The sequence below is a fragment of the Oncorhynchus kisutch genome, linkage group LG29 (genome assembly GCF_002021735.2).
Source record: "Oncorhynchus kisutch isolate 150728-3 linkage group LG29, Okis_V2, whole genome shotgun sequence".
NCBI classification, from domain to species: domain Eukaryota; kingdom Metazoa; phylum Chordata; class Actinopteri; order Salmoniformes; family Salmonidae; genus Oncorhynchus; species Oncorhynchus kisutch.
Genome location: NC_034202.2, coordinates 3,797,485 through 3,816,742, shown reverse-complemented (window position 1 = coordinate 3,816,742; position 19,258 = coordinate 3,797,485). Strand labels below are relative to the sequence as shown.

Below are 19,258 nucleotides of genomic sequence, written 5' to 3'. Positions count from 1 at the left end.
AATCATCATCATCAAGATGTGACCGGTTCAGACAGTCTCTTCCCCGCACGATATCCCTCTCCATCCAGGTTCCCATCCTTTTCTAGGATAGATCAACCATCTTGCCTTTAGTCCCAGGTTCCGTATGTTTTCTAGGATAGATCAACCTTCTTGCCTTTAGTCCCAGGTTCTGTCTTAAGGATAGAATGGCCCATCAACATAAATGTTCATGATGTTGGAAAAGATTTTCCCCACTTGTTTTATCATGTCAGGGTCTTTATGATAATCTCCCCGCCTGGAAGCTAAAGACGGGCACAAAATAGTTGACCTCTGTGCAGGCTTTTGAAAGTACATACGAACTAACTGATTTGGTTGCATTTGAACTATTGAATTCGGCACAACCTAAAATTGTCACTTTGGAGTCTGGACTATATGCCACTGAAGAGATTCTTATGGCTTTCAAATCATCTCCCCCGCAGACTTCCCCTTCCAATGCATACCCCGGGAGGGTTGTCCCACTCAGGGCCTGTTCGATCTGACATTGGCTTAAGATAAGCTCTTTCTCTCATCCACAACGCAAGAGGAAACACTCCCTGTTTTTGGTTGGAAAATGGTGCTGAGGGAGCTGTTTGGGAAAATCTTCACCGCTGAATCATCCGGTTGGAAAATGTAACCCATATGTCCATCACTCATATCATGCACACCATTAAAACAGTCAGAGGCATCACAAAGAATGGCTTCAATGGTTTTGTCATTGGTGTTCATGACACGAAGAACACAATACACTGACAATGGGTCTAGTAGCCATGTTTATTTCCTTCTTTAGAGTATTCTGTGGTTTAGCTCTCAAGGTTTTTTGGCACTCGTTGTGTTCACAGATCTTACTTATACTCCGGCTGACCTACCCCGGAAATTACTGTTCAGTATACAAGATCCCGATACAGCAGAGCCATAAATTCATTACAACATTGCCCTACTCTTTCAAATGTTCAAACAGTTCAACAAGGTCACTACCCAATCACCATGACAGCTTTAGTTCAAACACATGCTTTACTTCAAAAGGAACAGCTGCACTATCAGGTTACATAAACACTCACTCGATAGTGTGAGAACATCCAGACAGGATGTACATATTTGGGCATAACCACGTGACACATAAAATATGTCATCAACCACTTTTTAATACATGCCGAATACTGTATTCTCTCTCTCCCCCCCCCCATGGTCCTCTGAAGAACAAAATAGCCCTGTGCCCTCTGAAGAACTGAAGCCCCTTGTCCTCTGCAGAACAGGACAGCCCTGTGCCCCTCTGCAGAACAGGACAGCCCTGTGCACCTCGGAAGGGCTCTGACCACTACAAGGTAATTCAGCGTTTGCTCTTATTGCACTACCTCAAAAAGTAACTTATACAATAATGGTTACTGAGATGAAATTACTTTTCTTTTGGGGCCAGTTTCCCGGACACAGATTGAGCCTAAAAAACATTGTACAGTTACTATTGCCTGGTCTTCGCCTGCTTCACACCATCCATATGGCACTGACCACATTTTCGGTCTAGCATAAATTGTCTTTTAGGAGATTATACATTTCCTGAGATCAGTTAACATGACCATTATAGCATTTGCTTTTAATTGAACTTTTAATTGAACTTAAATTCTGTGAAAAACAAGGTTCAAGCCTGCGTTTACCACAGACCTTGTTTTCAGTGTTGATCTAAAAACACAATTTTCCCATAGGATTTGTCCAACGAACCACGGCGGAGTTTGTGTGCCTACAAAAGATGCCATTACTATTGCTCTCTATAGCAGCTGGGTCTGGCCTACCTAGTTAATTGAATACAACATATTTTCCAGCGAGTGGTAGTCTCACTTCCCTTCCTTCTCAAACCTCATTGTGACCGCTTTGTGTGATGTATTGTCTCTACCTTCTTGCCCTTTGTGCTGTTGTCTGTGCCCAATAATGTTTGTACCATGTTTTGTGCTGCTAACATGTTGTGTTGCTGCCTTGTCTTAGGTCTCTTTATGTAGTGTTGTGGGTTTTGTCCTATATTTATATTGTATTTATTTTTTAATTTGATTCCCTGGCCTTTTGGTAGGCCAGCATTGTAAATAAGAATTTGTTCTTAACGGACTTGCCTAATTATTATTATTATTTTAAACAGGACAGCCCTGTGCCCCTCTGAAGAACCATTTCATCCACTGGCACATTGAATGTTTCCTCTCCAAGCACTGTGAGTGCCCCTATACATTTTCTTTCAATTCCTATGAAGAGTCAATCACATAACTGTGATTTTACTCCTTGCTTGGACTAACTCATTCTTTGTCTGTGTTTCTTTGTCCTCCCAGTCAAATCCTGTCCTGTCCTTAGCGGAGGAGTTGGGCTCTTCTCCAACATCATCCATCCATGATCAACTGTTTTCTGCACTGAAGCCTCTGAACACCTCAACCCTGTCCTGCACTGAAGTCAAGCCTCCAAACACCTACTCATGCCTCATACAATCACTGCTGCCCTTCCCAACAGTGTAAGTAGCTCTCATTCCTATTCCCCATAATATTTGACTATAAATGTCTTAAATAAGCGTTTTCGGTTAAAGTAATTTGTCTTTGATGATTTTTCAAATGCGCTTTGTTGTTCGGTCCGAGCCTATAACGTGGGTCTTCCATCCTCCTCACTCTTTCAAGTCACCAGCCTCCACTGGTTTCTATACATGGTAAGGAAAAACTCCGGGCCTGTTATCTTTCATTATATCAGCTGGGAGTTCAACCTGACCTGTCTTTATACACCCAGTGTCTTTTCCACAGGAGGCCATCTTGATCTCGATGTCCAGCCTGAGGAAGAAAATCGCAGCCACATTTCCAGACAAGGCCAAAGGTTCCAAACAGGAAGTGGCCACTGACAAACCATCACTGAAAGGAAGTCAAAAGGACTAATAGTTCACACCTTTTATATACTTCTGGGATCAAATGAATGGACATTCTGTACCATCAGCATTTTTTATTCAAGGATAGAAGATCACAGCACAAGTGAAGAACCACAAGGTGTTCTTGGTCCTGGTCTTTTGTATCAGGTCAGTAGGTGCGTTCCATCTATATCCACTGTTACCCTTTTGTCTTATGTTTCTACTATACCCTGTGTATAGGATTCCATGCTAATTTAAACGTCATGTACATGCATCTTTTTTCAAATGTTATTTGTTCTCAAGACACACATTACAGAACATTCATGAAGAATAACAAGTCAACCAGCACAATGCTAACAATAAATAACGCAATACATTCTTTTGGATCGTTCAGACTCCGACAGCTGCATGCCTCAGGATGTCACAGAGGTAAAGGGTCAAAGATGACGAGACAATGTTTGTTTGTGTCATGGTTTGACAGGATAAAATAAACTCTGCATCAAGTACAGCACAGTTGTGTGAATGCCTTCATCTCACACACCCCTACATTCAACAGGAATGTTATGATTCCATTGGGTTGGCACGAGCCAACCTACAGTGCTATAATTGTAAGCTTAAAGTGTTCTGATGTTGGTATTTTTACTGTGTTAAGTGAAAGCCACACATGGTTTGATTGGATAACGTAATGCAACAAACATGTCACTTAATTTGAGCCATACTGTCTATAAGCATGTCTCTGAAATGAATTCCTTTAACATCTAGGATAATACAATCTCCCCTCAGTATGAGAAGTTGTTATTATATCATTTGCTTTTGAGGACGTTTTTAAAACAAACATTAGAAACATGTAAAAATATTTTTTGTTTATATTTACATTAAACATCAGTTGCCCTATAATTAGAAATGTGTTTTTTATTTGACCAAACTAGCTATAAAAAAAAAAATGCATAAAAATCTACGGTTTCCAGGAGCTCGTTTTTTTCTGTGTGGAATTTCATTTTCTACTGTACACAGAAAAACAGAATCCTGTAAAACTTAGATTGTACACTTTTTTTGTAGCTCGCTTTGTAAAATAAAAAACACATTTCTAATTTATATTATTTGTTACAAACCAAGCCCACAGCTTCATATGTGAAAGAAATGCTTCATGTATTTCCTTCAAGTCATCACAGGGCTACAGTAATTCCCAAGAAAAATGACTACCATTCAGAGAAGGGGGCATACCTTGTGAGAGGAACCAGTCATCTCACCATGTGGGGTGAGTGAAGCTGATATTATACTGCTTGGCCCAGTGTGCGAACACCTGTTTCTCCGTGATGAACCGATGGTGGGGCCCCTTTCGGCCCTTCTCGTTCTGCAGGTAGGTGACACACTCTTCTGGGCCCCTGGGCTTGTAGTAGTGGTAGGGCATCTTCTTGGGCTGGGGCTTTTTTCTAGGAGAAGGGGTGCTACAAATGACTGCATTGACAATGTGCTCCAAGACAATCAGCATACATAATGGGTAGCAATTACTCTATGGCTCCTTTGTAGACAAGAAAGATAGATACCCGCACACTGTCGAATGCTCCCCTCGCTGTTTTACAGTGCAACGTTTCGACCCAAAAGTCTTCGTCATGCTTCTTTCATAGAAACACAATCATAATACATTACATTGTATATGAAAGCACTCCTGTCAATTGCAGACAATGGTTTCATAATAATCAGTATTATAGATTAACCATTTGCTCACTGAACACATTTAGGATTACACAATGTAATAGTTTGATTTAAGTGATTGATAGATTGCTATTAGCGATTTATCGTTATGTTTAGCCTTTGTTCATACTCACCCACAGTGACTGGGTGGAACCATCCCGTACACTTTAATATTGTCACACATCTCTATGGCGATCACCATGGTGAACCAGCCAGTGCTCAACCAGGACTGAGACTTCGCTCTTTGGAAGGAAACCGTAGGATAAAAATGTTAGTGAGAAAAACATATATATTAAGAAAGCTAGGAAAATCCTCATGTTGTGATCATCATCATTAAGAAATGTAATTAGAATTTGATTCATCAATTGAAGCCGAATTCCTGTATTGAATTGAAATTTCATGAAACTGAATTAATTTAGCATCATCCCCATTGTTCCATCCTCATCTCCACCTTCATCCCTTTTACCCACCTGTCTCGCCCAGTCTCTTTCTGAAAGAGTGTATCAAACTTATGCATCTTGCTGGGCGTGATTGTGAAGCTGGACAGGTTACTGTAGGTCATGCTCACTCTCTGGATCAGACGGTACAGCGTTCCTTTAGCCTCTCTACCAATCTTGGTGGGCGGTCCCCAGAATATGACCGCAGAGTTTGCTTTATGATCCGTGTGGTTGAGAAACTCGGTGGGCCGCCTGACCACCCTGAACACGCTGGAGTGGGCCACCACTCTGAGAGTGGTCCGGTTGCCCACGTCACGCTCGAACCCTGTGGTGGGGGCGTCGTTCATGCGGATCACGCACTGGGTGTGGTCGATGTCCGGTCCGGCCCCGCTGCCCAGTACGTGGCTGGAGCTCGTCACCAGAGCACAGTGGTGGCAGTGAAGGGTCATATTCTGGAGGGAGAATGGATAAATGTCAGAAAATATATACAGTATTCTAATTCTCTCTCATGCGGGTCGTTCCATTAAATGAGTCCCGTTTATCCATTTGATATTTAAGTAGAAAATGTGCACCAATATTGGTTTTAAAAGCCCACAATATTAAATGAAGTGTCCTTTAATATAGACCACATGCAAAATGCAATACATCTGATTTTTATATGAATAATGACTTGTGTAAAAGCAGGTGAGCTGTTTCTACTGGTGTTTTGTGGTGTAAAATTAAGTGGGTTGAGCATAGCACGTCAACCCTTTCACCCAGACAGACAGCTGCCCCTCACAAGCTTTAAGAAACCCCCAGACAGTTGCCCCTCACAAGCTTTAAGAAACCCATAGACAGACAGCTGCCCCTCACAAGCTTTAAGAAACCCAGACAGTTGCCCTTCACAAGCTTTAAGAAACCCACAGACAGTTGCCCCTCACAAGCTTTAAGAAACCCAGACAGTTGCCCCTCACAAGCTTTAAGAAACCCATAGACAGTTGCCCCTCACAAGCTTTAAGAAACCCATAGACAGTTGCCCCTCACAAGCTTTAAGAAACCCACAGAGTTGCCCCTCACAAGCTTTAAGAAACCCATAGACAGTTGCCCCTCACAAACTTTAAGAAACCCATAGACAGTTGCCCCTCACAAGCTTTAAGAAACCCATAGACAGACAGCTGCCCCTCACAAGCTTTAAGAAACCCAGACAGTTGCCCCTCACAAGCTTTAAGAAACCCATAGACAGTTGCCCCTCACAAGCTTTAAGTAACCCACAGACAGTTGCCCCTCACAAGCTTTAAGAAACCCATAGACAGTTGCCCCTCACAAGCTTTAAGAAACCCATAGACAGTTGCCCCTCACAAGCTTTAAGAAACCCACAGACAGTTGCCCCTCACAAGCTTTAAGAAACCCATAGACAGTTGCCCCTCACAAGCTTTAAGAACCCCATAGACAGTTGCCCCTCACAAGCTTTAAGAAACCCATAGACAGTTGCCCCTCACAAGCTTTAAGAAACCCAGACAGTTGCCCCTCACAAGCTTTAAGAAACCCATAGACAGTTGCCCCTCACAAGCTTTAAGAAACCCACAGACAGTTGCCCCTCACAAGCTTTAAGAAACCCACAGACAGTTGCCCCTCACAAACTTTAAGAAACCTAGACAGTTGCCCCTCACAAGCTTTAAGAAACCCACAGACAGTTGCCCCTCACAAGCTTTAAGAAACCCACAGACAGTTGCCCCTCACAAGCTTTAAGAAACCCACAGACAGTTGCCCCTCACAAGCTTTAAGAAACCCACAGACAGTTGCCCCTTACAAGCTTTAAGAAACCCACAGACAGTTGCCCCTCACAAGCTTTAACAAACCCATAGACAGTTGCCCCTTACAAGCTTTAACAAACCCATAGACAGTTGCCCCTTACAAGCTTTAAGAAACCCACAGATTAGACATTCAGCTGCTCCTCCCGGTTACACACAACAACCTGGCTAGCCTAGCCCATAATGTTTTTGAACATTTTGTTACAGCCTTATTCTAAAATAGATCAAATAAAACATGTATCCTCAATCTACACACAATACCCCATTATGACAAAGTAAAACAGGTTTACACATTTTATCAAATAAAACACATACCTTATTTACATGACTATTCAGACCTTTTGCTATGAGACACGAAATTGAGCTCAGGTGTATCCTGTTTCCATTGATCATCCTTGAGATGTTTCTACAACTTGATTGGACTCCACCTGTGGTAAATTCAATTAATTGGACATGATTTGCAAAGACACACACCTATCTATATAAAAAGGACCCACAGTTGACAGTGCATGTCAGAGCAAAAACCAAGCCATGAGGTTGAAGGAATTGTCTGTAACGCTGAGACAGGATTGTGTCGAGGCAAGGCTCTGGGGAAGGATACCAAAAATTGTCTGGAGCATTGAAAGTCCAAGAACACGGTGGCCTCCATCATTCTTAAATGGAAGAAATTTGGAACCTCCAAGACTCTTCCAAGAGCTGGCCACCCAGCCAAACTGAGCAATCAGGGGAGAAGGGCCTTGGTCAGGGAGGTGACCAAGAACTGGATGGTCACAGACAGACCTCCAGTGTTCAGCCCAGTAATCCATCTTCATGAGGCGCAGGCACTTCATCCAGACAAAAACTCAAAGTTCCGTTAGTCCTTTAGAAACATGTCAAACGATGTATGGAATCAATCTTTAGGATGTTTTTAACATGAAACATCAATAATGTTCCAACAGGAGAATTCCTTTGTCTTCAGAAAAGCACTGGAACGAGAAATAACCCTGTCGGGAGCGCGCGTCATGAGACCAAGGCTCTCTGCCAGACCACTGACTCAGAAGTCTCATGAGCCCCTCCTTTATAGTAGAATCCTCAAACCAGTTTCTAAAGACGGTTGACATCTAATGGAAGCCCTAGGAAGTGCAACCTCATCCATATCTCAATGTGTATTCGGCAGGCCAAGCTTTGAAAAACTACAAACCTCAGGATGTCCCACTTCCTGGTTGACTAATTCCATGCATAGAGAACACAATAAAAAAGTGTTTACATGATTAATGCCAAAGCAAATTCATTTCCATGTGTCCTATCTGTGCTTGGAGTTCAAAACACTTAAGCCAAACTAAGCTAGCAGTATTATTAAAAGTCAAAACACTTAACCCAAACTAAGCTAGCAGTATTATTAAAAGTCAAAACACTTAACCCAAACTAAGCTAGCAGTATTATTAAAAGTCTTATTGGAACATGTTCTCAAAACATTAATTACCTTCAAAACAACCTGTAATTTCCATTCTCAAACGTTAATGAAACCTCCCTGCAACCTAAAAATGTACATTCCCAGAACAGCTGAAATTTACCTTGCGTTCTCAGAACGTATAAAAAATGTTTTGTTTTACCGTTCAGGAAACGTATGGCTTCGTTCCCAGAACCAACAGGAAACCAAAAACATTCCCACAACTTCCAAGGAACCAAATGTGCTAGCTGGGAAGCTTCCATTCCCTTGTCACAAGGGGATTTGCAGCTGATTTTAGTCAACTCTGCTACTTTATTTGGCACATTATAGGCACTGTTCATTATAGGCACTGTTTTCTTTTATTGTATCTCTTGAGATGGGAAAACATTTTGATTATTAAGTTGAACATGTGCGTTGAGTTGAACGTCCCCCCCCCCCCCCCCGAAGTTACACTACACAAAAGGGACTCATTTAATGAAAGACCCATGCACAAATATGAACATACACTGCACATGTACTGTAAACAAGCACACCACAATTCTACACAGCTATATGAACACAGTTGTATGGACTGTGCAACAGCTTTCCACTAGGGATAGTGAAGTTTTACTTCATTTTGGACTTGGGATGTTCCTAAAAATAAATGCATGTTTTGTTTTTTGGGCTGTGCATGATTGCGTCTATGAATCACGCAGTACATAGCTACATTTAACCAGTGTTAAAAAAAAGAATGTATCCACCGATACAACTTGATGCCGCAAGTGTGAGCGGGAACAGGGTTCAAATTACACCTAGGCTACTGGAGGTGCCCTAAAAATAGCTGACTTGACCCAGATTATTTTAACCCTTTGGGGGAAGCAAATAGTAATGTTTTTAGGCTTGTGGGTGGGAGTACATTAATATGTTATACTGATTGTTACAAGGGTGCCCTGCATATTAATATGATTATTACAACCATATCATTATGGTGGGTAAGCTTACTGTAGGGGAGAGTGGGGTAAGTTGAGCTAAAGGGATACATTGAGCAACTCGTTAATAGGAAACCATACATAAAAGTAATCATTTGACCAAATATTTAGGAAGAGGTCATCATTCCATAGAGTCTGAAGGATAAGATCACATGGAAAAAGTGATAAGCAAGTTAGGTCCCAAAAATTTGAGGTTTTATGATGCTTGTATAAAAACTAAAGTAGATCATTTTAAGATTGTTCTGCACATCAGTTGGGGTCTCTATAAGCTTCAATATGAGGTCCTAAACCTAGCATGAAGTGCATCCTTGCAGTGGTGTAAAGTACTTAAGTAGAAATACTTTAGTCATTGATATTTGACAACTTTTTACATCACTACATTCCTAAAGAAAATAATGTACTTTTTACTCCTTATATTTTCCTAGACACTCAAAAGTATTCATTACATTTTGAATGCTCAGGAAAATGGTCAAATCACACACGTATCAAGAGAACATCCCTGGTCCCTACTGCCTCTGATCTGGAAGACTCACTAAACAGAGAACATCCCTGGTCATCCCTACTGCCTCTGATCTGGCAGACTCACTAAACAGAGAACATCCCTGGTCATCCCTACTGCCTCTGATCTGGCAGACTCACTAAACAGAGAACATCCCTGGTCATCCCTACTGCCTCTGATCTGGCAGACTCACTAAACAGAGAACATCCCTGGTCATCCCTACTTCCTCTGATCTGGCAGACTCACTAAACAGAGAACATCCCTGGTCATCCCTACTTCCTCTGATCTGGCAGACTCACTAAACAGAGAACATCCCTGGTCATCCCTACTGCCTCTGATCTGGCAGACTCACTAAACAGAGAACATCCCTGGTCATCCCTACTTCCTCTGATCTGGCAGACTCACTAAACAGAGAACATCCCTGGTCATCCCTACTTCCTCTGATCTGGCAGACTCACTAAACAGAGAACATCCCTGGTCATCCCTACTTCCTCTGATCTGGCAGACTCACTAAACAGAGAACATCCCTGGTCATCCCTACTTCCTCTGATCTGGCAGACTCACTAAACAGAGAACATCCCTGGTCATCCCTACTTCCTCTGATCTGGCAGACTCACTAAACAGAGAACATCCCTGGTCATCCCTACTTCCTCTGATCTGGCAGACTCACTAAACAGAGAACATCCCTGGTCATCCCTACTTCCTCTGATCTGGCAGACTCACTAAACAGAGAACATCCCTGGTCATCCCTACTTCCTCTGATCTGGCAGACTCACTAAACAGAGAACATCCCTGGTCATCCCTACTTCCTCTGATCTGGCAGACTCACTAAACAGAGAACATCCCTGGTCATCCCTACTTCCTCTGATCTGGCAGACTCACTAAACAGAGAACATCCCTGGTCATCCCTACTTCCTCTGATCTGGCAGACTCACTAAACAGAGAACATCCCTGGTCATCCCTACTTCCTCTGATCTGGCAGACTCACTAAACAGAGAACATCCCTGGTCATCCCTACTTCCTCTGATCTGGCAGACTCACTAAACAGAGAACATCCCTGGTCATCCCTACTTCCTCTGATCTGGCAGACTCACTAAACAGAGAACATCCCTGGTCATCCCTACTTCCTCTGATCTGGCAGACTCACTAAACAGAGAACATCCCTGGTCATCCCTACTTCCACTGATCTGGCAGACTCATTAAACAGAGAACATCCCTGGTCATCCCTACTTCCTCTGATCTGGCAGACTCACTAAACACAAATACTTGATTTGTAAATTGTCTGAGCATTGGACTGTGCCTCTGGCTATCAATAAATACATAAAACATTGTGGTATAAGCAATTTTAAATTATTTATACTTTTACACTTATCCTTAAGATATTTTTAGCAATGACATTTACTTTTGATACTTATGTATATTTAAAAACAAATACTTTTACTCAAGTAGTATTTTACTGGGTGACTTTCAAATGAGTCATTTTCTATTAAGGTAGCTTAACTTTTACTCAAGTATGACTTGTAACTGTGTGGGCTAATATAGTAAATGTTTGCCATAGGGTAAGTTGAGCCAATGGCCATAGGGTAAGTTGAGCCAATGGCCATAGGGTAAGTTGAGCCAATGGCCATAGGGTAAGTTGAGCCAATGGCCATAGGGTAAGTTGAGCCAAGTACAAAGTGTTTGTTACGTAGTAAGCCAGTGTTAAAATATGCTTCAAACTATTAAAAAGACAAAAAGTGGTTTGGATTGTGTTAAATTGTTTGGGAAATAAAGATATACATTGATTTAAAAAGGTAGTGGTAATACTCAATTCAGTACTGACACTTCTAGGCAGCTGAACTTACCCTTGTTCCACAGCTCAACTTACCTGTAATGTTTACATTAATTCTTGAGGGATACACAACATCCTGAAATATGTAGATATCTTTGTTAGAAACCATACTATATTTCTCTAGACGGTTCAATTTGCCCCGCTCTCCACTACCTGTTTGTAGTGTACTGCATGTTCTGATTAAATACTTCTGTACAATATGTTGTACAACAATATGTTGTACAATATGTTGGAAAAAATATATATTTTTGTTTGAGCTCCCATGTGTTTTATATTAGGGTGGCCTTCTTGACCAGGTCTCCAGGATTAAATAGACGTTGCATAGAATGTGAGTGTGAGTTACCTTGTTTCCATAGACAGCAACATAGCCCTCCTTCCCTGCCCATTTCTTGAGGTCGGTGACCTTGATGGCGTGATGAGGCATGGACGCCCTGAAGGGACTGTATAAGGGGCTGATGTCGTTGCCACTGTTGGAGCTATAGAGGATGAGGAGGGTCATAAGGAGGAAGATGGCTCCGAAGATCACCATCTTCTGGCTCTGCTGCCCTTGCTGGAAAAGATGAGGAGGGTACATGTAAATGATATACATCAATAGTTATTGCTGTGTTGTTTGTTACTATTTAGTGACAGACGGGAAGGTAACAAATTGATTAACTGGCCAGCGTGTACACTGTATTTGGTTCTGGGTGCCGAGATCAATGTTAGTGCTTTGTTGTCGATCTGACTTTCAGTAAAAAAATAAAATAATTGAAAGCTGCTCAAATCCCATTTGCAGGGCTAACTGGTGACTTACAGTCAAACTCCTTCACTTTTTCCACATTTTGTTATGTTACAGCCTTATTCTAAAATTGATTAAATTGTTATATAAAAAACTAATTTACATAAGTATTCAGACCCTTTACTCAGTACTTTGTCGAAGCACCTTCACCAGCAATTACAACCTTGAGTCTTCTTGGGTATGACACTACAAGCTTGGCACACCTGTATTTGAGGAGTTTGTCCCATTCTTCTCTGCAAATCCTCTCAAGTGCTGTCAGGTTGGATGGGGTGTGTCACTGTACTGCTATTTTCAGGTCTCTCCAGAGATGTCCCGGCTCTGGCTGGGCCACTCAAGGATGTTCAGAGACCTGTCCCGAAGCCAGTCCTGCATTGTCTTGGCTGTGTGCTCCTGTTGGAATGTGAAGCGTCACCCCAGTCTGAGGTCCTGAGCGCTCTGGAGCAGGTTTTCGTCAAGGAATTCTCTGTACTTTGCTCTGTTCATCTTTCCCTTGATACTGACTAGTCTCCCAGTCCCTGCCGCTGAAAAACATCCCCACAGCATGATGCTGCCAACACCATGCTTCACCGTGGGGATGGTGCCAGGTTTCCTCCAGATGTGACGCTTGGCATTCAGATGTGAAGCTTGGTTTCATCAGACCAGAGAATATTGTTTCTCATGGTTGGAGAGTCCTTTAGGTGCCTTTTGGTAAACTCAAAGAGGGCTGTGATGTGCCTTTTACTGAACTGTGGCTTCCGTCTGGCCACTCTACCATAAAGGCCTGATTGGTGGAGTGCTGCAGAGACTGTTGTCCTTCTGGAAGGTCCTCCCATCTCCACATAGGTACTCTGTAGCACTGTCAGAGTGACCATCGGGTTTGTGGTTACCTCCCTGACCAAGGCCTTTCCCCCTGATTGCTCAGTTTGGCCGGGTGCCCAGCTCTTGGAAGAGTCTTGGTGATTCCAAACTTCTTCCATTTAAGAATAATGGAGGCTACGGTGTTCTTGGGGACTTCCAATGCTGCAGACCCTTCTTGGTACCCTTCCCCAGATCTGTGCCTCGACGCAATCCTGTCTCGGAGCTCTACGGACAATTCCTTTCACCCCATGGCTTGGTTTTCACTCTGACAGGTGTGTGCCTTTCCAAATCATGTCCAATCAATTGAATTTACCACAGGTGGACTTCAATTGAGAAACATCTCAAGGATGATCAACTGAAACAGGATGTACCGGAGCTCAATTTCAAGTCTCATAGCAAAGTGTCTGAATACAAAGTGTCTGAATAATGTATAAAAACAGTTTGTCATTAAGGGGTATTGTGTGTAGGTTGATGAGGAAATGTTTTTAATCCATAGAACAAGGCTATAATGTAACAAAATGTGGAAAAGGGGGTCTGAATACTTTCCAAATACACTGCATGTCAAGATTAGGTTTATTTTGCATCTTTGCACCATATGCAACATACATAATGTTATGCTATAAAATTGTACAAAACATAGGCCTATTATGGACAGTGCATCAGTAATTATACTTGATAGCAAATTCTACAAAAACAGTTCATTGACTCTAGAAATAAGCATTTCAGGTGCCTTGTAGTTATATTTATGAACAGTAACTGAGGGTGTATCAATACTCAGAATTAACTTACCTTGTCAACTAGCCTCAGCCCCATGCTTCTAGATCAGGCTGAGCGACATCACATTATGTGCTTTTCTGGTCACCACCCCTGTCAAGAGTCAGATGATCCAGTGAATACACACTTTCATAGGCTGCTTTCATAGGCTACAAATCTTTCATAGGCTGCTATGTGCATGTGCTTATATTGTCAATACCATGTCACTAATCCTGTTGTTGGTCACAATTGTCATGGGAAATAATACAAAAGCCATATATTGTGCTGCAGAAGAATCTAGTGTTTATTGCATTGCAAAAAAATAAGGAAAATTAAAAACATATTGTGGTTGCCAAATTCTTGAGAAGTGTGTAATTCCGAATGATAACATAAATCATTCTAGGCCCTATCTGTTTTACAGAACAGGTGCAGTGGTTTATCAAAACAAACACCCCTGGTTTAAATAGAAAGGGATATTTGTTGCGCCCACATTTCATTTTAGCGCACTGAAATCTGTTTGAACAAAACTGTTAATCCTATCGAAACATATTAAACATTACCATCCAATAGAATAAAGCTATCACTATGGGAGACATGACAATTTTCCTAAACCAGTTGCCTCACCGCTCACGCAGCCAGACATCAGAGACGATTCGTGTTGACACCATAAATAGCTTTATTTTAAACCATAATAGCGGAAAATGGCGGTCATTCAACAATAACAGTGGATTAATGACAAAATGCAATGAAAATGAGGGTTGCTTACGAACTCAGAGTTTTATCCATATGAGATCCGTCCGTGCACCATTGACGTTTGATCTGTCAGCGCTTGCACCATCTTCCTGCACAATTGTAGGAGGGGACTGGCTCCCCAGCTAGCACATATTGTTAATTGGAAGTTGTTGGAACGTTCGATTTTGGTTTCCCATTGGTTCTGGGAAAGAAGTCATACGTTTTCTGACTGGTAAACAGAACGTTTTTAAACATTCTGAGAACAGAAGTGAAAATTCCCACCTGTTCTTGGAACTTAATTTTTAGGTGCAGGGAACGTTTTACTATGGTTCCCTGAAAGTTTTCCTGGGAGGTTTTATTAACGTCTGAGAATGGAAATTATAGGTTATTGGAGGTAATTAAATAACGTTATGAGATTATTCTCTAAATGTTGTGAATGTTTTGAACTAAATTTAAAAAAGTATAGAGGTTTTTTAATAACTTCCTTAAAACTTTCACAGAATGTTTCAGTAAGACTTAATAACACTGCTAGCTTAGTTTAGGTTAACTGCTTTGAACTCCAAGCACAAATTAATTTGGTTAGGCATTAATCATGCAAACACATTGTTTATTGTGGCATGGCATCAGTGAGATTTAAATCAATGGTCTTCTGTTCTCTATCCATAGAATTAGTCCACTGCGCCGCCAGCATGGAACTAGCATGACATGTTTTTTAAACTCATACAAAGGTGTTAATTTAAGTCTATTCAAACAGACCACATTTCAAAGGAAACGAGCACTCATTAAGATCAGGTGTGGCCAATTAGTGGGCGCGGCCAACACACCCAAACACACTTAAGAGTTTTGTTGATGTTGAGAATGTCATTTTAAAAGTATTCACAACCATTGACTTTTTTTCACATTGTTGTTTTACAGCCTGAATTTAAAATTTATTACATTTAGATTGTGTCACTGGCCTACAGAGAGACTAAATAGAACCATGACAAAACCTGCAGAAAATGTTATGCTGAAAGACTGAAATTCCCACAGAAGAACATTGTTTGCTAATGTTCTCTTACCTATTTAAGAACATTCCCAATGTCAAACCAGTAGGACAATATTCCTAGAAGTAATGAAATACCGACAAAATAACATTCCTTAAAATGTGCTGAGAATGGTCCGAAGCTAATCAAGTATACTGCACCATTTCTAGAACGTTGTATGCAAAATAACCATAGGACAAGCATGCTCTCAACAAGCTCTGAAACATATGGTTCACAGAATGTTGTGTGCTAGCTGGGTTGCGTCATCAACATTTCATCACTGCAGTGGAAATGCCAGGGATTTCTTGTCTAATAGCTGGTGGGTTTTATTATTGCATATAATTTACAGCACTGTCAGCTCATACAATAAATACAGTATATTATGTATGGCATAAGAATATGATAATCATGATGACTGAGCAATTTCTGGGTTGTACGTTTGGCAAACAATTAGATATGAATAATGGGCCATTTTGTATTTATTTAACAATTTCTTGATTATTAAGATGTTTAGAAATTATTTATAAAGACACAGAAGCTAGTATTTGAGGATAAGTTGCAAACATTGAGCACCATCAACACTAGGTGGTCTCTCATTAAACCAAGGTCACTAGCACAGCTGATCTCAATTTCTGCCACTATTTTGCCACCATATAGCACTCCCTAATGAGATCTACTGTGGCAATTTAGGCTACTCTACACATTTTATTGATGTAAAGCTTGTGTTGGTATACTTACTTTTTGCCAATTAACTGAATCCAGAGCCAGTTTCATCATAGCACTTGATGGTTGTGAAAGATGGCGTCGATGGCCGATAAAATGTTAAATATCGGAGATACTGGTGGGCAAAAGAGCAGAAAAGTAAATAAAACAGTATGGGGACGAGGTAGGTAAATTGGGTGGGCTATTTACCGATGGACTATGTAGAGCTGCAGCGATCGGTTAGCTGCTCAGATAGCAGTTGGTGAGGGTAAAAATCTGTTGTTCTGCCCTTGAAACAAGGCAGTTAACCCACTGCTCCCCGGTAGGCCATAATTGTAAATAAGAATTTGTTCTTAACTGACTTGCCTTGTTAAATAAAGGTTCAATTTAAAAATAAATATATTCTGTACACTCTCAGGGTCAATTGCAACCAACAGGCAGAACATAACACTCAGCTGTAGGTTAGCGCTGGATTTCTTAAAACGCTATGCTCAAACCACTAGGCTACCTGCCGCCCCACATTTTTCAAATTTTCAGGGTTGGGAAAACCAGATAATACTGAATAAACAGTACTGAATATAGAATACGCAATAGGCCTACTGTAAACATTTATAATACATCTATTTGGAATCCACCACCATAACATAATGAAGTCATTTAAAGAGGCAGTTAAAGAGCATTTCATATTTAATTAAAGAGAGGAATGTAAAATAACCCAGTCAGAACACATGATGTTAACATCAGAACATCAGGCACCGTCAAATAACCCAGTCAGAACACATGATGTTAATATCATCAGAACATCAGGCACCGTCAAATAACCCAGCCAGAACACATGATGTTAATATCAGAACATCAGGCACCGTCAAATAACCCAGCCAGAACACATGATGTTAATATCAGAACATCAGGCACCGTCAAATAACCCAGCCAGAACACATGATGTTAATATCAGAACATCAGGCACCGTCAAATAACCCAGTCAGAACATATGATGTTAATATCAGAACATCAGGCACCGTCAAATAACCCAGTCAGAACACATGATGTTAATATCATCAGAACATCAGGCACCGTCAAATAACCCAGTCAGAACACATGATGTTAATATCAGAACATCAGGCACCGTCAAATAACCCAGTCAGAACACATGATGTTAATATCATCAGAACATCAGGCACCGTCAGACCTTGTATTAAAGTTACATTAAACCAATGACACGTGAGCATGTATGAAGCACACTTTTTGGGGATGAGTGACTCTACTCTCTCATAGCATTTCAAGCCATTCCATTGGATATCAATCCAGGCTTGCAAAAACAATCAACAAGAGTTTATTCGCTATCAGATAGTCACTTTCACTGATAATAACATGCTGGTCATATACTAAGTTTCACTGACACTAAATTCATGATTCTTGTAGCTTTTGAAACACGGACATAATAAATATATTTGAACATTTTAAATGTAGTTAAGAACAAATAGATCTCTGATAGGAAAGCCAAACAGGAGTTTCAGTACACTTGGAAATACATGGACATACAGCAGCATGACATACAGCACATGGACATACAGCAGCCATGGACATACAGGCAGCATGTGACATACAGCAGCGATGGACATACACAGCATGGACATACAGCAGCATGGAACATACCAGCAGCATGGACATACGCAGCATGGACATACAGCAGCATGGACATACAGCAGCATGGACATACAGCCATGGACATACAGCGCATGACGCATGCAGCATGGACATACAGCAGCATGGACATACAGCAGCATGGACTACAGCAGCATGGACATACAGCACATGGACATACAGCAGCATGGACATACAGCAGCATGGACATACAGCATGACATACAGCATGACATACAGCACATGGAGCATGACATCCAGCATGGACATACAGCAGCATGGACATACAGCAATGGACATACATGACATGAATACAGCAGCATGGCAACAATGGACATACAGCACATGAACAAAGCACTGGGAACAGCAGCATGGCATACCAACATACAGCATGGACATAAGCAGCATGGCATACAGGCAACAGCATGGACTACAGCAGCATGGACATAACAGCAGCACGCATGGCATAGGACATACAGCATCATGGACATACAGCACATGGACATACAGCAGCATGGACACAGCATGGACATACAGCATGATGGCACAGCAGCATGGACATACAAGCAGCATGGGACATACAGCAATGGACATACAGCAGCATGGGCAACAGCAGCATGGACATACAGCAGCATGGACATACAGCAGCATGGGACATACAGCAGCATGGAAACAGCAGCATGGGCCATACACAGCATGGACATACAGCAGCAGGACATACAGGCATGACAATACAAGCAGCATGGACATACAAGCATGGACATACAGCAGCATGGACATACAGCAGCATGGACATACAGCAGCATGGCATACAGCAGCATGGACATACAGCAGCATGGACATACAGCAGCATGGACATACAGCGCATGGACATACAGGCATGGACATCAGAGGACATCAGCAGCATGGACATACAGCAGCATGGGCATACAGCATGGACATACAGCAGCATGGACATACAGCATGGACATACAGCCCGCATGGACATTACAGCAGCATGGGCATACCAGCATGGACATACAGCAGCGGCATAAGCCTGACATACAGCATGGACATACAACAGCATGGACATACAGCAGCATGGACATACAGCAGCATGGACCATACAGCAGCATGGACATACAGCATGGACATAACAGCATGGACATTACAGCAGCATGGACATACAGCCATGGACCCCTACAGCTGGACATCACAGCATGGACATACAGCGATGGACATCAGCAGCATGGGCATTACAGCCATGGAACAGATGGGACATACA

General features: G+C 41.7%; 1 protein-coding gene across 8 annotated transcripts; it reads right to left on the bottom strand.

Annotated features, from left to right (window-relative positions):
* Positions 1–2,958: 2,958 nt before the first annotated feature.
* Positions 2,959–16,470, bottom strand: LOC109874425 (alpha-N-acetylgalactosaminide alpha-2,6-sialyltransferase 6). 8 transcript variants are annotated; one of them, XM_031809543.1, is made up of 7 exons: positions 16,388–16,470; positions 13,932–14,009; positions 11,871–12,077; positions 5,044–5,462; positions 4,708–4,815; positions 4,426–4,497; positions 2,959–4,311 (listed from the first exon to the last, which is right to left on the bottom strand). In XM_031809543.1, exons 2-7 carry the CDS (start codon positions 13,953–13,955, stop codon positions 4,125–4,127), a joined length of 1,017 nt encoding a protein of 338 aa, XP_031665403.1. In that variant the 5' UTR covers positions 13,956–14,009; positions 16,388–16,470; the 3' UTR covers positions 2,959–4,124. The 8 variants fall into 8 exon arrangements, with proteins under 8 accessions (XP_031665403.1, XP_020321910.1, XP_020321913.1 ...); XM_020466321.2 differs by lacking the exon at positions 16,388–16,470 and adding an exon at positions 14,662–14,772; XM_020466324.2 differs by lacking the exon at positions 16,388–16,470 and adding an exon at positions 14,662–14,772 and having other exon boundaries at positions 4,426–4,494.
* Between the last annotated feature and the right edge of the window lie 2,788 nt (positions 16,471–19,258).

Bases quoted from the DNA above. Each gene is read 5' to 3' on its own strand.
- LOC109874425 (XM_031809543.1), bottom strand. From the start codon at position 13,955: ATGGGGCTGAGGCTAGTTGACAAG. The intron at 12,078-13,931 runs GTAAGTTAATTC...CATCTTTTCCAG, and splicing joins GGCTGAGGCTAGTTGACAAG to CAAGGGCAGCAGAGCCAGAA. The intron at 4,498-4,707 runs GTGAGTATGAAC...TTTCTATGAAAG, and splicing joins GTTCCACCCAGTCACTGTGG to AAGCATGACGAAGACTTTTG.